The sequence below is a fragment of the Penicillium chermesinum genome, assembly GCF_028974085.1.
Source record: "Penicillium chermesinum strain IBT 19713 chromosome Unknown utg000004l:1.0-3345178.0:1.0-3348027.0, whole genome shotgun sequence".
NCBI lineage: Eukaryota > Fungi > Ascomycota > Eurotiomycetes > Eurotiales > Aspergillaceae > Penicillium > Penicillium chermesinum.
This window is the reverse complement of record NW_026695314.1, coordinates 1,604,558-1,618,674: the sequence shown is the minus strand read 5'-3', so window position 1 is coordinate 1,618,674 and position 14,117 is coordinate 1,604,558. Positions and strand designations below refer to the sequence as shown.

Sequence of the window (14,117 nt, the reverse complement as noted above, 5' to 3'; positions counted from 1 at the left end):
AGAAGTTTCCCCGAGTATGTAGGTTTATGGTTCTTCAACTGAGACATATGCCTCATGTCCACCAGAAACTACCCTCGGGCCTCGTCAGGCTCCCTGTTACTACGACCGTTACCATAGGGCTGGGCTGAGACCCAGTTACTAAAATGATTTGAGTAGTGTAGGCATTTTCTTCCGGATGACAAGGGTCCATTTTGTTCACCACGCCGTCAGGCCCCAAAGTGCGGGGAAGTACTGGCGGTGTCTCGAGTCCATGTTTTAGATCTCGTATTCTTAAGGGTCTGTTCATTCCCGCGTCTGGTACCTCTTTCTGATTAACCTATCACGGGGAACCGCCAAGGCCAGAGGCTGAACTATATTGGCTGTCCGCTTCGGAAACATACGAAACCGTGTATGCTGGGATACTAAAAATATGACTGGTTTCTCTGTCATCCTACCTCGGACGAGCCGTACAAGATTCCATAGTGAGATGACCGTACCCAGAAACTTCTTAGGGCTAGTGGACCTTGGCCGGGGGCCTTGTGACTTACTCAAACAGATTGATTGGGACAGCACATCATGACCCACTAGAAAGGGACGATTGGAGTGGAAGTAAAAACCTGTCTCATAGTGTACAATGGACTCGAGAGCCATGAGCAATCCATCTATATAAAGAGTCTGTCGCTTCCAGACTGGACTTCCTCATACCTGAATCTGCCAACCACCCCCAGAAACCAAATTGGAAAATACACGAAAAACCCGCTCCTCATTTCACAATGCACCTCTCTATGCTCACTGTCGTCTTCACGGCCGCCACGCTGGCTCTCGCCAATCCTGCGCCCAAATGCGGGACTTGCAACCCTCTCTCCGGCCAGAATAGCTGTGACCAGACCACCTCGTGCATCAACACGGGCTCTACCTTCCACTGCGCTTGCCGTGCTGGCTATAAGGCTTCCCCCCACAACCACGACATCACCAAGCAGTTCCGTCTCCCGATGCCGAACTACGAGTTCCTGGTCTTTGTGCCTGAGAACACTGTTTGCGACACGTTGTGTGACGACCCCTACGGCGCCTCGGCCGATCTGTGCAGGGAGGTTCCTGAGTACTCTCACTGTGCTGTCTGAGTATGTATCCACAGACTGGCGGCGATCGGACCTTGATGTTCAAGAGCTCGGCAGTGATGTGGTCAGATGTTTCCGGAAATTGATCACACTTTATGTCCTTATCACTCTTAATTACCTAGGATAAATTGCTCTCTTGTTGAATTATTGGACATTGAGTACGAGTAAAAGTGGCTAGTAAGAGAGAAAAGAAACGAGACACCAAACAGACAGCATCCTGAAATAAATGAAACAAGATCTTTTGATTGGCCAAACAAATCATCAGAACCAGCTCCCTTGAAGACATCCACTACACCTAAACACCCGCAGCCCTAGAATCTACCGGATCCTCTGTATGCAGCACCAGACAGGCAAAGACAGATCAGTCAACTTAGAAAAGAGGAAAACGAGAGTATCATAAGATACATCCATCTTAACTTTGCATCTCATCATCAGCGTTAACAAAAATGAGGCGGGAGCCATTGCCAGTGACTTGCAAGACCTAGGGATATATTAGTAAGGAACAAAGGAGTGGGGAGAAAGGCCCATCTCAGCGGTGGACGACTTACATAGGCTTCCTCGTACTCGTGAATACAAGTGGTGAGTTGGTCTTCGGTGAAACCCCGCGCCAGCACCCGCTCGCGAATGCGGCGCATGCTCATTTCGTTGTCCTCGCCATCACCCACGGCAGCAGCACCGCTCTCGTACAAGCTCCGAATCAAAGCGTAGATCTTGCTGGTAGGAGTGCTGTCGGCGCCCGACTCGCCATCATTGTATAAGGAAGCTTTGCTGACTTCGATGAGGCGGAGGGCCTCATCCACATCCTCACGAACCACCTCATCGCTGAAACGCAGACGAGCAAGAGCCTGTGAGAGACGGACAATGCCAAGCAAGGTACGCGGGGTGACGTGGGAAAATTGCTTCTTCTTGGCCTCGTCCTTCTTCTGTCGCTTACGCATAGAGACATAGGCGCCCACCATGTAGTCGGAGACGCTGGAAGGAACCGTTGGGCGGTAAGTACGAGCCTTGGCGACGTATTGGCGGACTTCGTGAGGGGTGAACATGACACCAGCGTCCTCGTTCTCGGGGTGTTTGTTGTGCATGTGAACGTAGGTAACGTGGCTAGCCAGCTCCTCATCGGATTCCCGGGACGGAGTGTCAAGAAGCAGGAACATAACATCGAATCGGGAGAGCAGCGCCGCCGGGAGATTGATGTTCTCGACGGGGAGATGCGGGGGTTGTAACGGCCATAAAGCGGGTTGGCAGCGGCGAGGATAGAAGTACGGGCGTTGAGAGTGGTGGTAATGCCGGCCTTGGAGATGGAGATGGTCTGCTGTTCCATGACTTCGTGAATGGCAGTTCGGTCTGCGTCCTCCATCTTGTCGAATTCATCAATACAGCAGATACCGTTGTCTGCGAGTACCAATGCACCTCCCTCCAGCATCATCTCGTCGGTGACTGGATCTCTCATGACTGCTGCGGTAAGACCAACGCCACTGCTACCGCGTCCAGTGGTGTAGACACCCCGAGGGGCAACCTTGGTGATGTAACGAAGCAATTGGGATTTGGCCACACCAGGGTCACCCATAAGGCAGATATTGATATCACCACGAATGTGCATACCATCACCCATTTCCTTAGTAACACCACCGATCAAGAGCAAAAGGAGTGCCTTCTTGACATCCAAATGGCCATAAATTTCGGGAGCGATAGACCGTGAAAGATACTCATACATGTTGCCTGAGTTCTGGTATTGTTCAATCTTACGCAGCGTCCGAGCATCCATGCCCATATCCTGATACGACTTCTTGTGCTGAGTGATGTGCTGAGCCTCGAGGTAGGTGTCGGTCAGGAGACCGGCGCGAATAGCACGGAAACCAGTGTAAGGGGTGGGCAAGAAGATACCGCCGATATCCACGACATCACCGGGATTCAGTTGGCGAGTAAGAGCACCATGGCAATTCACAGTTAAAGTCCGAGGGATGTGGCCTACGGGCACTTGATCGGCCATCTCCTGGATCTTGACCTCCTGGAAGGGAACGAACTTCGAAGCGCGAGTGGACAGGAAAAGCTGACCCTTGGTGTTGTTCTTTTTGCAGTCCTCCGAAAGACATTCTGTGAGAGGCATGAATTGCTTGGTGGTAACGGGTTGAAAGATCTCGGATCCACATCGGTCGCAGGTGTAGGCGTTGATCTGAACCGCGGGCTTCACATCGGAGACGCGAGTGGTGATGCCACGAACTGTGATCAAGCTACCAAGATGCTCTCCGCGCACATCGCGCACCGCAAGAGCCTTTCCGCTTTTCTCACTGCTGGCGCCAGAGGGGGTCAGCGGCTTGAAGTTGAGGGTGTATCGGCGGGTGAGCTCGGCAGGAACATGCTCGAAATGTCGGCATTATCATCAATCTCGGCACTGGTCTCCAGGGACTCGTTGCGCTTTGAGCGCTGGGACATGATAACATCTAGCACATCGTCCTTGTATCTGGGAAGCGTTAGCTGAATCCTGCGCGGTGTGGCGGTTGTATATGCGCGATGGATTGGCGTACGTAAAATCCTTGGTCTCCTTGGGCATCACCGCGTCCACAGCCTGCGAAACAACATCAATGTAGCGCTTGGTGTTCTTCTGGATGGATTCCACGAGCTTGACCTGCTGCTCCTCAGGAATAGATCTTTCATACTAGAAGAGGACCAATTGTCAGTGGCCACCAGAGGCAAGACGTCTCGGCTGAATACTCACAATTTCCAGGTCATCCAGCTCGATCAGAATTTGATTTTTTTCGCGGTTCGCAACATCCTGCAAGATCTGCATATACTTGAGCTTCGGTTCCCGCTGCCTCCTTGGTACACTGGTCTCGTCTGCATCATCCATGAAATCGTATTCGTCGCTGGTGCGATTGCCATCGATGTGGAGGTCCTCCAGGGCCTCGGTCGCAGCGGCCTCCGAAGAAGATTGGATGGTCTTGAAGTGCTTCAAGAAATCCTTGAAGGCCTCCAGTTGGGCGGCATAGTCCACCGGCGCATGGTACTGGTTCAATGCCATGTTTAGGGATGGTATGGGTGAGGAGAGAACGCAAGGTTGAGGGAAAGTGGATTTTCCGAAAGGCAGGAAAAGCGCGCGAGGAACACGAAACAGCGCGCGACCGCGTCCCGCGTTCTGGTATGTCAAGTACGCTAAACCAGATAAGGGATAGGCCAGGCGGGTGCTGTGTCCAATCAGAGCCGATAATCAACTATGGAATTTTAGCTCAGTGCATTCTGACATGTTGGGAGGCATCGCGGAGTCCCTGCGGCCAAGTGGCAGTTGGCTCTGCACTCCGAGCTGGGGAATACTATCTAGCATAAAATACATCATCGAATTTCCCTACTGAGCATGGTTCACTCGGACTTATCAGCGGGTAACTCAACCTCCGGTCGCCAGCTTCGGGCATGGTGTCTGCATAAAATCTGCATAAAATCTTGCTCGCCTGTTCCTAGAGCTGACTTCACCTCCCACCCTAGCTATTTAGCCTATATCGTTCACCCATAGTGGGAAGCCACTACTGAGAAATATCAAATACAAGCAATGTTTAAGATTACTTACTCCCTAGCAGCAATCATGGCTTAGAGAACTTGGAAAGGACCCAGTAGGTGAAGCATTTTTGTCAATGTGAATTCCATTGTCAGGACATATGTGCATCATATAACTTCACTGAATGAGGCAGGCCTTTCATGTTTGAACATTATGTACAAAGACTACGAGTCCAAGACCCTGTTTGCTAATGGACATCCCAAGTATATCAGAACACTCCAACCAAGGAGTCTGATTTAAGCCTGAAGGGCAAATCCCGAGCTGAGGGCCACTGGCGTCGAACACGACATACTGGCTCTTCAGGAAAATGTCACCGAAAATGGAAAACCCAATACCAGAGTTGGAGGCAATACCACCAAGGCAGTTGCCAGATCCATCACCAGCATCACCATAGTTGATCAGGCGACCAGGAACGGTGGCAGTGTAGTCGCCGATGGCCACACTGAAATCCGGCAGTTCGGTGTTACAGTCAAAAACGTAGCCACCAACACTCTGGTCATTCGTGGCACCAGGAACCTGGTCGTAGTAGGCAGAGACGATCTCGTCATCAAGGAGCAGAAGGGTAGTACCGGTGTCGGCAATACCGCTGAAGCCTTGGCCAGACTGGTCACCGATCTGGTAGCTGTCAACAGAGAAACCCCAGTAACCTTGGGAGTTGTCCACTTCGGTGTAAGTAAGTTCACCAGTGTACTTGGAAGAGTCGGCGAAACCGAAGTCGTAGACACCGGGGGCGTTGTGCTTCAAGGCAACACCGAACAAGGGCTGAGCGAGGTGGGACTTGGCATTGTCGAACCAGGTCTTCTGGGGAACAGGATACACGGTATTGATGCTGCTGAAGGCGAGACCAAGGAGACCGTCGTTGTTCACGTCTTCGGTGAACTCCTGGCTGATTCTAGAGGCAGCCTCAACAGCCTGATTGGAGACAGAGATACCTCCAACGGTAACAGTATCAGTGTAAACATCACCGCTGGCACTGCTTCCATCACCGTAGGAGATAGACCAGCTGTAGCCAGGCTTCTTAGTGCCGCTGCTGGTCTGGTAGATAGCGTGGCCGGCCTGCTCCGACTTGGGAAGCTCGTTGGAGAAAACCCATCTATTTCTAATTAGTCTCTGTTGGTTCAAACTCCCAAGCATATCGAATGACGTACAGATCAGCCGAGCCGGTATCGAAGTCGAGATTCATAACAGTGTGACCCACGGTGACAGGAGTCAAGTACTCTGAATCCTGGGGCTCAGGAGTGTTGGTCGCCACACCAGTAGCAGCAGCAGCAGCTTGGACGTTGGTGGGCACTTCGGCGTGGTACTTGCGAAGGGCCTGGGCGTACTTTGCAGCGAAGTTGGTCTTGGTTGCGGGACGAGCAACCTGCTCAAGGGAGAACTTGGCCGCAGGGGCAGGAGCAGCGGCGGCCATTGTGGCCAGACCGGCGACAGCCAGTGTGAGCTTGCTGAAAACAACCATGATGACGACCCGAGGCTACCTGTGAGTATCAGAAGAGCTCGAAGGTTTGAATGGGATGAGAATCTGCAAACTGCTGGCGAGAAAAGCCATCTTTATAGGGTTGGAAGAAGTTGCGATAAAGCTCTGGGAGATGACCAGGTCGTTGCGCAATTTTGGGGGTGTGGAGATATTCCTCCTTTGGGATACGTGATGTCGATCCGGTGGTGCTAAAAGCTCGCCGGGTTCAGTTCTAGTAGACTACGCGGATTGATTGGCCCACAGAGGGTCACACCCCTCTCTCCCCCTGAGCAGGCATCAGGTGGACCGATGGCGCTATGCATTAACCGACAAAAGACCATGGAAGGTTCCTCTGGAAAGCCTGGATCTTTCTAAATGATTACCGGCACGATACCTGGGGAATTTCCCCTTAGCCCTTGGCGTTCAGGGCTTGCACTAGTGGAGAAAGCTTATCACAATCGCCGGGTCCTAGTTGGCCATTGATGGAAAAACCAGAGTCAGCTCAAACAGCTCTAGAGAAGATCTCTACCGGATTCTCGTGGACGGCCTTTGGAGTTCTGTCCAGGTAATTTCCGCGGTTACCGACCGGGAGCAACTACCGTTAGGATCATCGCACGTTATCACAGTGGGCCAGAGGGCACGAAGGTAGACTTTCCCTTTTCCAGCCAAGGTTGTATTTTGCCTGGCTCCTGAAGAAGTTCGTTGGAACACTAGTGGAGGTCTTCCGCGGGACCGGAGATGAGCTTGTCAACAGGTAAACCAGTGAATGTACATCGTCTGACACGTAGCATGACCGGGCGCGTCGTGGCTTGGACGGAGTTGCTGGAAATGACCTGCATCCTCTATTTTTGCGCCCAAGATTCTTGCGAAAAATCCCCGGGATTGGCCAGGAGTCCGTTTTGCTGAGTAGCATTTCGACGACAGCCAAAAGCTTCCATGCAAGATCGAGAGTTCCATAAGACACGCCGACCGGAGTCCGCGAATTCAATCGGCCCTGAGAACCTAATCCAGGCTAGAGCGCCTAGAGCGATACTGATCTCCGCCAAACAACAGTGCGGCGAATCAGCCTGGAAGGATCCACCGTAGATACGACTCCTGAAGAACGAGCTCCGGCCAACCCCGCTCCTTATCGTGCCCACCGCGGATCGCCCTGCGATATTCCACAAGGCCTTGTCTTCCCTTTGATGGCCATAGCGACCTGTCAGAGGTAGATGATCAACGAAACTGATCGGCCATGTTTGCAGAGAAGATCCGGCTCGCGGGCCGGAGATCGGGCACATTCCTTCGTCTTTCGTGGGAAGCGGGAATCGACGTCAGCTTGAATAGTATTGCCCCAGTATCCATTTCCCCCCATCTCTAGATCTGAGCTGCAGAAAAGTTGCGCCACCCCGATGTCATCGCGTCAGGTGGTGCTTCAGGGTCCGAAGCCACGCTGCTACATTACATCGGCTGTCCGTAGTCTTAAGTTCCCAGAGCATACTAGTACTACAGAAAGGGGATTAGATGATCGGCAAGGATCCTTCAACAATCCGGTCCTTGCGAGCAGCGAGCACGTCTTTGGTTACCGTTCTAAAGTGCCGGAACATGTATCGCTTGGCAAATTTCGGTACTCTTACCACGAGTCATTCTTCGCTAGAAGGACGAAAACCCTCATCCTGACGGTCCGGGGCATCTCGATGAACCGAAGACTTTGCTTCCCTTAAAAATATCCTTTTTTGACATCTTCGTGCTGATGCATCATCCTCCCCTCCCTGTGGGGCATCAAGCTGTGGCTGAAAGCCTTCACGGGTCTCCCGGAAGCCACTCTACTCTATGCTACTTCAATCACACTCTGGCATTCTGAGACCCGACGGAGACCGTGTGGAGACCGCCTGCAGAGAAGGTTGAAGAACATTAGGCTAAAGCTAGATAGAAGCTCGGGTAGAAAGCAGGGCCAGCAGTTCAGCTCGGTGGACACAGCTCTGGGACAATGCGGCTCACTAGGCTTCTTGCCAACCGGGGGGCTAGAGGTGGCCCCAGCCCTGACTCGGAGCCTACACTCCCATTATGTCCAAACGTGATACCTTTGCGATAGATATCAGCTCGACCCTTACAAATACGAATTACGAGGGTTTTGGTATGTGGATGAAATCAACATGCCTAGCAATTATGCAGAAAACGCTTCAAATGGACTGAATGACGGGTTCGTGACCCAAAGCCATCTCCCGATGAGATGAAAGAAATGATCAAAAAGCAAGTCATCATTTCCCCTTCCATAGGACCTTTAGATCCTTCTTCACCCCCTGACAAAGGATTTTGAATTCCACCTTGCGAATCTTCTTGTCCTCCTTGGTCCACCCCTTGGTTTGGTTCGCAGCCTTGATGTCGAGGGCTTGGAGAGTGATGAGCTTTGAGACCTTCTCGACTGTGCATTTGGTGCAATTATCTTCATTGGCAAGTTCTCCCAGTGCCACTGCTAGGGCAAGGATATGCTTTTTGGCGTTTGGGCTTTGGAGATCTCGATCAAGAGTCTTGGTTTCGCTAGGCCCGTGTGTCGAGCAGGGCTCTTTGACGCTCGACCTATCACACATTAGTCGGCATCGACTACCCAGCTTATTAATGAACTTCAAAATGCCTACTTTTCGAGCACTGGCTTGATACCTTCCTCCCAGTCCATAGAGTCGTCCGAAAGATCGGAATACGTTCCGAGATGTCCAACCTTGGAATGGGTCATGATTCTGATTTGATGTGGATGATGTTGAAGAATTGGAGCTTTGTTTTTTTCTGCAAGCGGACAGTCAATGGGCTTATATCCCGGGGTTGGCTAACTACACAGCTTTAATATATATCATATTTCCTCTCAATAGACAGTGCCGGGGCTCGGAGCCGGAACGAGATCTCCATAACAGGCAAGTCCGAACATGCGGGCTCGGGGTTACCATGGACGGGTCCACCGAAGGAAATTGTCCGAGGAGTCTTTAACGCACCCTCAAGATTGACATTTCAAGCTCGTTGGACAGCTTAAAACTTGTATCTCTACAGCGCCTAGGTGACTGGGTTTAGCCGTAACTTTTCCCGGAAAATAGATTTTCCTCACATAGTAAGAGGGGATTCCACCATTAGGGAAGCCATTTACTAATTAGTAGACTGCGGCATGATCCGCAATGTCGAAGGATATCCGCAATCCATATCCGCAAACTGCGGATTTGGATATGGCCTCATATCCGTTGGATATTTGCGGATATCCAATGGATATCAAACAAAACAAATGTGCCAAGACTCGTGACCTCGAGGGGTATGTATTATTTTTATGTTTTCTCCAGTATTTTTTATGTAACAGCCTTGTCATGCGGATATCCGCAGAATATCCATATCCCTGAAGTCCGCATTTTGAAAACTTTTATCCATGATTTCTCTTGCTTCCACGGTCGGAATACCTTCAAACTCTAATATATCGAGAGCTGGAAGAGTTAGCATTGTTTTGAATCTAGAATTGGGATGTTTTATTAAGAAATGTATATTTTTTTCCTTATTCACTCTGTTTGCTGTGAAATTGAAGGAGGTCAATAGTTGTCAAATATATATTTCTCAAGTAAGTTACCGTGAAATCCTTATTTCATAGCCATACTTAAGATTAGAGTCAAATTCTCCTAAGTCTATAGTCTCATATTTAATTATTACGCAACGAGATCTCAGATACATATTCATTTCCTAATATTTCACACTCTATAGTGTGAACTAATGATGTTGGTTCTATTATGACCAAACATGGTTTTCTTTCAGGCAGGGAGAAATATTAGTAAGTTACATTAGCATCAGGTGACAGCCTATATTCGGGAAGGTAAGCGAGAGTTATGCTAGTGCGGATAATTTGAGGATATCCGCGTTGAGGATATGGATATGCCGCAGTCTACTAATTATTTAGCATGATCAAGCCTCATTGTGTCGAATTATTTCTCTTTCTTTATTGATCTCCTGTGGTTGCATGCGCTTAAGTGATCGTGCTACAGTAGTCCCTTTCGTCAGGAATTTGGCTCAATTCGACAAGTATCTACTACGTGGAGGGATAAGCGAGAAGGGAAGACAGGGGCAGCGCTTGCCGTACAATTAGTCAACCCAAGAAAATTCGTAGTCCCTTCGGGAGTAAGTTCGATCAAGGGAATGGGCGGGCCGCCTTGGGGATCCTTCTTAAGGGGAAACTGTAGATCCCTGACTTAGAGGCTCAACAGCGCGCTTCTCTGGTGCACAGTGAAAATGTCGAGGGAGTTGAAAAGGCACACTTGGATTCGAACCCCGCATTTCCAAGTATAACGACACACATGTTTCTAAGGTTTGATAAAAAAAAGCAATTTCGGATTCACCTGGTTCGTTCGTAGCCAATAAAAGTCAGCGTGTAACCGCCACCTTCCTTTCCGATGCCCCGTTTTCGCTGTTTTCAACCACTCGATTAGCGCTATCCCAATATAGAAATACCCCGAGGCAAGCACTTAGGTGCGCCGGCAACGGATGGTTTTGCCGTTGGAAACTTATTTGTTGAACCATAGGTCGCAGCTCCCACCGTAGTAGGCCATTAGGGTCCTAGCGCCTCGACTCCAGCAAACCGACATCGAAACGTAGGGCGCCTCGGCACTAAGCTGGTTTCAGCCTCTTCAGCACTGATTGACTATTGCCAATAAACAAGCGCCCTGTTTATGTGGAAGATGGCTAGCGTTGACGGATACTAAGGTATATGAATGGCAAACTGTGGTTGAGTTCGAGAACATCTCCATCACTCAAGTTGCTTCATTTCATATCCTACAGTTCACCCTCACCACTACTATCATCCAACATCCAGAACTAATCACCAATTCCCAACATGTCCCGATCCTTCTCAACTACCATGCGGGCACTGCTCGATATTGTTTGGAAAAACACCCAAGCGAAACCCGACTACGATGCGATGATTACCCGATCAATCGAGGCACACCCGAAATTGAGTCAATCGGCCAAGAGGGTCGAAGTTGCGTGAGTAATGCAGATTGTTGCAAAACAACCATGTTGCTTATCATCTTGATAGGGGCGACGAACATGCCTCTAAGGCAGACACTGACCTGCGCGTATCCGGACAGATATATAGCAAGGAGGGAATGAGGATTACCTCAGGGCATTGGTACAAAGATGGGCGAGTGGTGTATTCGAGGAAGACATTTAATGAATGACTTGACTGGCTGTGAAGAGGGCCTCAATTTTCAAAGTATCATTCTATAGTTGGATATTTCGGCAGGGCACGTAAACAGAAGTCACATGATAAGCTGCTTGTTGGTCCGTGCACAAACCTTACGTCGCGCTCATATAAACCCGTCTCTCCTGCTTTCATTGAAAGTCAACGCTGTTTTAGGCAGCAAGTAACTTGCTCTTCTCTTTGTGGCCATGAACCTTACAAGAATCATTCGGTCCGTTCCCTGTAAACCCTCACCCCTTCCGGCAAAGATACTCCCTACGGCCGACCTGGTTGAGGAAGAGCACACGCCCCATTATAAGCCTCAGCACTTTTATCCTGTACGTCTTTATGAGGTACTCAACAACAGATACCAAATAGCCGCCAAAATAGGCTGGGGAACAAGTTCGACAGTATGGCTAGCACGTGATCTCCACCAGTATGTGAAGATTTTCTGATAATATATGCAAACCTCCTCTCACGATGTTCATAGGTGGCGATGGCTTCCGCCCCAATACGTGGCCATCAAGGTTAACGCAAACAATTATGCATCTCAAGAGTCTGCTGAGAAGGAGCTGCACATTACTGAGCATATAACCAAAGCAAACCCTCAGCACCCAGGTCGCAACTTTGTCGCCGTCCTGTTAGACTCGTTCCGTGTTGCTAGCCCGAGCGGCACTCATATTTGCATGGTCTTCGATGCGCTTTGTGAACCTCTATGGATGCTGAAGCATCGTTTTGAAGGGGAAAAAATCCCTCTTGATGTCCTAAAACCGGTGTCCAAACTCATACTAGAAGGACTACGGTATCTCCACACCGAATGCCACGTTATTCATACAGGTAACAAGTCATTCAGCTGACTTACTCCTAAGATCCAGCTAACGGACAAACAAGATCTCAAATCAGATAACATCTTACTGGCCCTACGCAACCCCTCTATCCTGGACTCAGTCGCGCAAGATGAGATGAACAATCCCTCCCCACGGAAACAACTGGACGGTCGGGACATATACTTATCCCGAAATTACTGGGGACTATCACCCAATGAACTGGGTAGATCGGTAATAACTGACTTTGGGCTCGCCGTGCGTGGGGACGGGCCCCCGAACAGCCACCCCATCCAGCCAGAGGGCTATAGGGCCCCAGAAGTTTGTCTCAGGGCCGATTGGAGCTACAGTGTTGACATTTGGAATTTAGGAGTTATGGTAAAGACCTCGTTATCATAGTAGTGATCACTACTGATCCCCTGCCAGATTTGGGACCTGTTCTATGGCCACGGGCCCTTCGACATAGCACCGAACGCGCGCGGCTCAGCCTCTGCAGATGAAGCCCATCTAGGTCAGGTCATCTCCCTCCTGGGGCCCCCTCCACCCGATCTTCTCAACCAAGGAAAAGAAGCATCTCGATATTTTGATGCTAAAGGTATGCTCGCCGCGTCCTAGCTAAACAACACTAACTAAGCTAATTGATTTGATAGGACAATTCAAATTCCCCGAGCTCATCAGAAAGAAGGACATAGTCTCTATGGCTAAGGAAATTGACAATTACGACGGAATACCCCAGTTTGTAGACTTTGTTTCTGGAATGCTGCGCTGGAGGCCCGAGGACCGGACGACGGCGGAAGACCTGCTTTCCCATCCGTGGCTTCTGCAAACGAAACCCGTGAATGGGTGAGAAGGTTATTTGTAAAGCAGATAGATGTCTCTTCGATCGAGAAATCTGAGTGTTCAGCCATTTTCTCCGTATCACGATCCGGTATATAAAACGGCCGTGCGCGAGAGCGCTCCAGCTCTTCTTCCCTAGTGCGTCCACGCGACTTCATCCCTCACATATTCTCTCATACTACACTCAGTCTGGCCCGCAAGCCTCTAACTACATTGTGCGACGTGGCAAATCCACCACTGTGAACAACAACAATCGAGAAAGGCCCTTAGTGCACCGTCACGCAACTGCGTCTTCCATCAGGGTGTTTAGCGGCTCTCACAGAGAGCATCATCTGACCTTTCACTGAAGTTTCGTACGGATCTAGTCCGTCCTGCTGCCCGTGGGGTCTTGCTTGTCAGTAATCTTGCCCCGTCCAGATACGATCTCCGGGCTCGAAAAGTGACTGGCAAGACGAGCAACGACTACGACGACGGCGGCGACGACCTAAAATCTCCTGACCCAAACGTCACAATCGAAAGAGGCCCACGTATACTGTGTTGGGATCCGCTGAACTTGCCGCAGAAGCATCTCGTTCATTCCTTAGCTGTCAACGGGCCCGGCCTTATCCAGATGTCTAAGACGAGCTCCTCCATGAAATAGTGCACAGAAAGCTTCCATGGGAAATGGTCGAGGAATTCTGTTGGGAGATATCGGGCAAAGCCTGAGACCAGGATGTGACTTGGTCTTCCAAAGTGGAAGATCCACTCCGCATGTCCGATTGATCCATTTGAGTCGGGGTTAAGCAGTCACTCGCCAAGAAATATTGATAGCACTCTAGTCTATGAGTCGAGCGCTCGGTTTTCGCCGGGCTGGACAAAGATCAGGCTTTGGATGCTGCTTAGCCGATATGGGTCGCAAAATAGTAGGGTATGGGAGAGTGGAACGAACGTACATCGTCGGCAGCCGCGATTCTATGAGCGCTAGCTAGCAAATTCAAATCCATTCAATGTGGTCCCTTTATCACTTGACAGGAATGGTGTTGAGTCATCAGAGAGCGACAAGCCATCCTTGTACTGGATCAACCTGCAAGCACAGTCGGATGAATAACCCTCCTTGATCCAAGCAGACGCACGAATCTCAGGGGCAGGTCCTTCAGGATAAGAAGTCTTCTTTTTGGTCATCTTCTAATCCCGATGC

At 50.1% G+C, this 14,117-nt stretch overlaps 5 protein-coding genes across 5 annotated transcripts; 2 read left to right on the top strand and 3 right to left on the bottom strand.

Moving 5' to 3' along the window:
- Positions 1 to 752: 752 nt before the first annotated feature.
- N7468_005507 (putative adhesin) lies at positions 753 to 1,100 on the top strand (the record flags this gene model as incomplete). Its single annotated transcript, XM_058474804.1, has 1 exon — positions 753 to 1,100. The coding sequence occupies one exon, from the start codon at positions 753 to 755 to the stop codon at positions 1,098 to 1,100; it is 348 nt and encodes a 115-aa protein (XP_058330544.1).
- Positions 1,101 to 1,509: 409 nt separating this feature from the next.
- N7468_005506 (DNA replication licensing factor MCM7) lies at positions 1,510 to 4,116 on the bottom strand (the record flags this gene model as incomplete). The annotated part of the gene is made up of 6 exons (XM_058474803.1): positions 1,510 to 1,578; positions 1,646 to 2,198; positions 2,300 to 3,388; positions 3,454 to 3,558; positions 3,623 to 3,753; positions 3,814 to 4,116. 6 exons carry the CDS (start codon positions 4,114 to 4,116, stop codon positions 1,510 to 1,512), a joined length of 2,250 nt encoding a protein of 749 aa, XP_058330543.1.
- Positions 4,117 to 4,782: 666 nt separating this feature from the next.
- N7468_005505 (pepsin-like aspartic protease) lies at positions 4,783 to 6,118 on the bottom strand (the record flags this gene model as incomplete). Its single annotated transcript, XM_058474802.1, has 2 exons — positions 4,783 to 5,737; positions 5,793 to 6,118. Coding segments are annotated over 2 exons (1,281 nt in total), but the record flags the coding sequence as incomplete, so codon positions are not given.
- Positions 6,119 to 8,340: 2,222 nt separating this feature from the next.
- On the bottom strand, positions 8,341 to 8,813 carry N7468_005504 (uncharacterized protein; the record flags this gene model as incomplete). The annotated part of the gene is made up of 2 exons (XM_058474801.1): positions 8,341 to 8,659; positions 8,719 to 8,813. The coding sequence occupies 2 exons, from the start codon at positions 8,811 to 8,813 to the stop codon at positions 8,341 to 8,343; spliced, it is 414 nt and encodes a 137-aa protein (XP_058330541.1).
- A 2,121-nt stretch (positions 8,814 to 10,934) lies between these two features.
- On the top strand, positions 10,935 to 12,950 carry N7468_005503 (protein kinase; the record flags this gene model as incomplete). The annotated part of the gene is made up of 6 exons (XM_058474800.1): positions 10,935 to 11,083; positions 11,136 to 11,228; positions 11,770 to 12,116; positions 12,171 to 12,481; positions 12,530 to 12,698; positions 12,754 to 12,950. The coding sequence occupies 6 exons, from the start codon at positions 10,935 to 10,937 to the stop codon at positions 12,948 to 12,950; spliced, it is 1,266 nt and encodes a 421-aa protein (XP_058330540.1).
- Between the last annotated feature and the right edge of the window lie 1,167 nt (positions 12,951 to 14,117).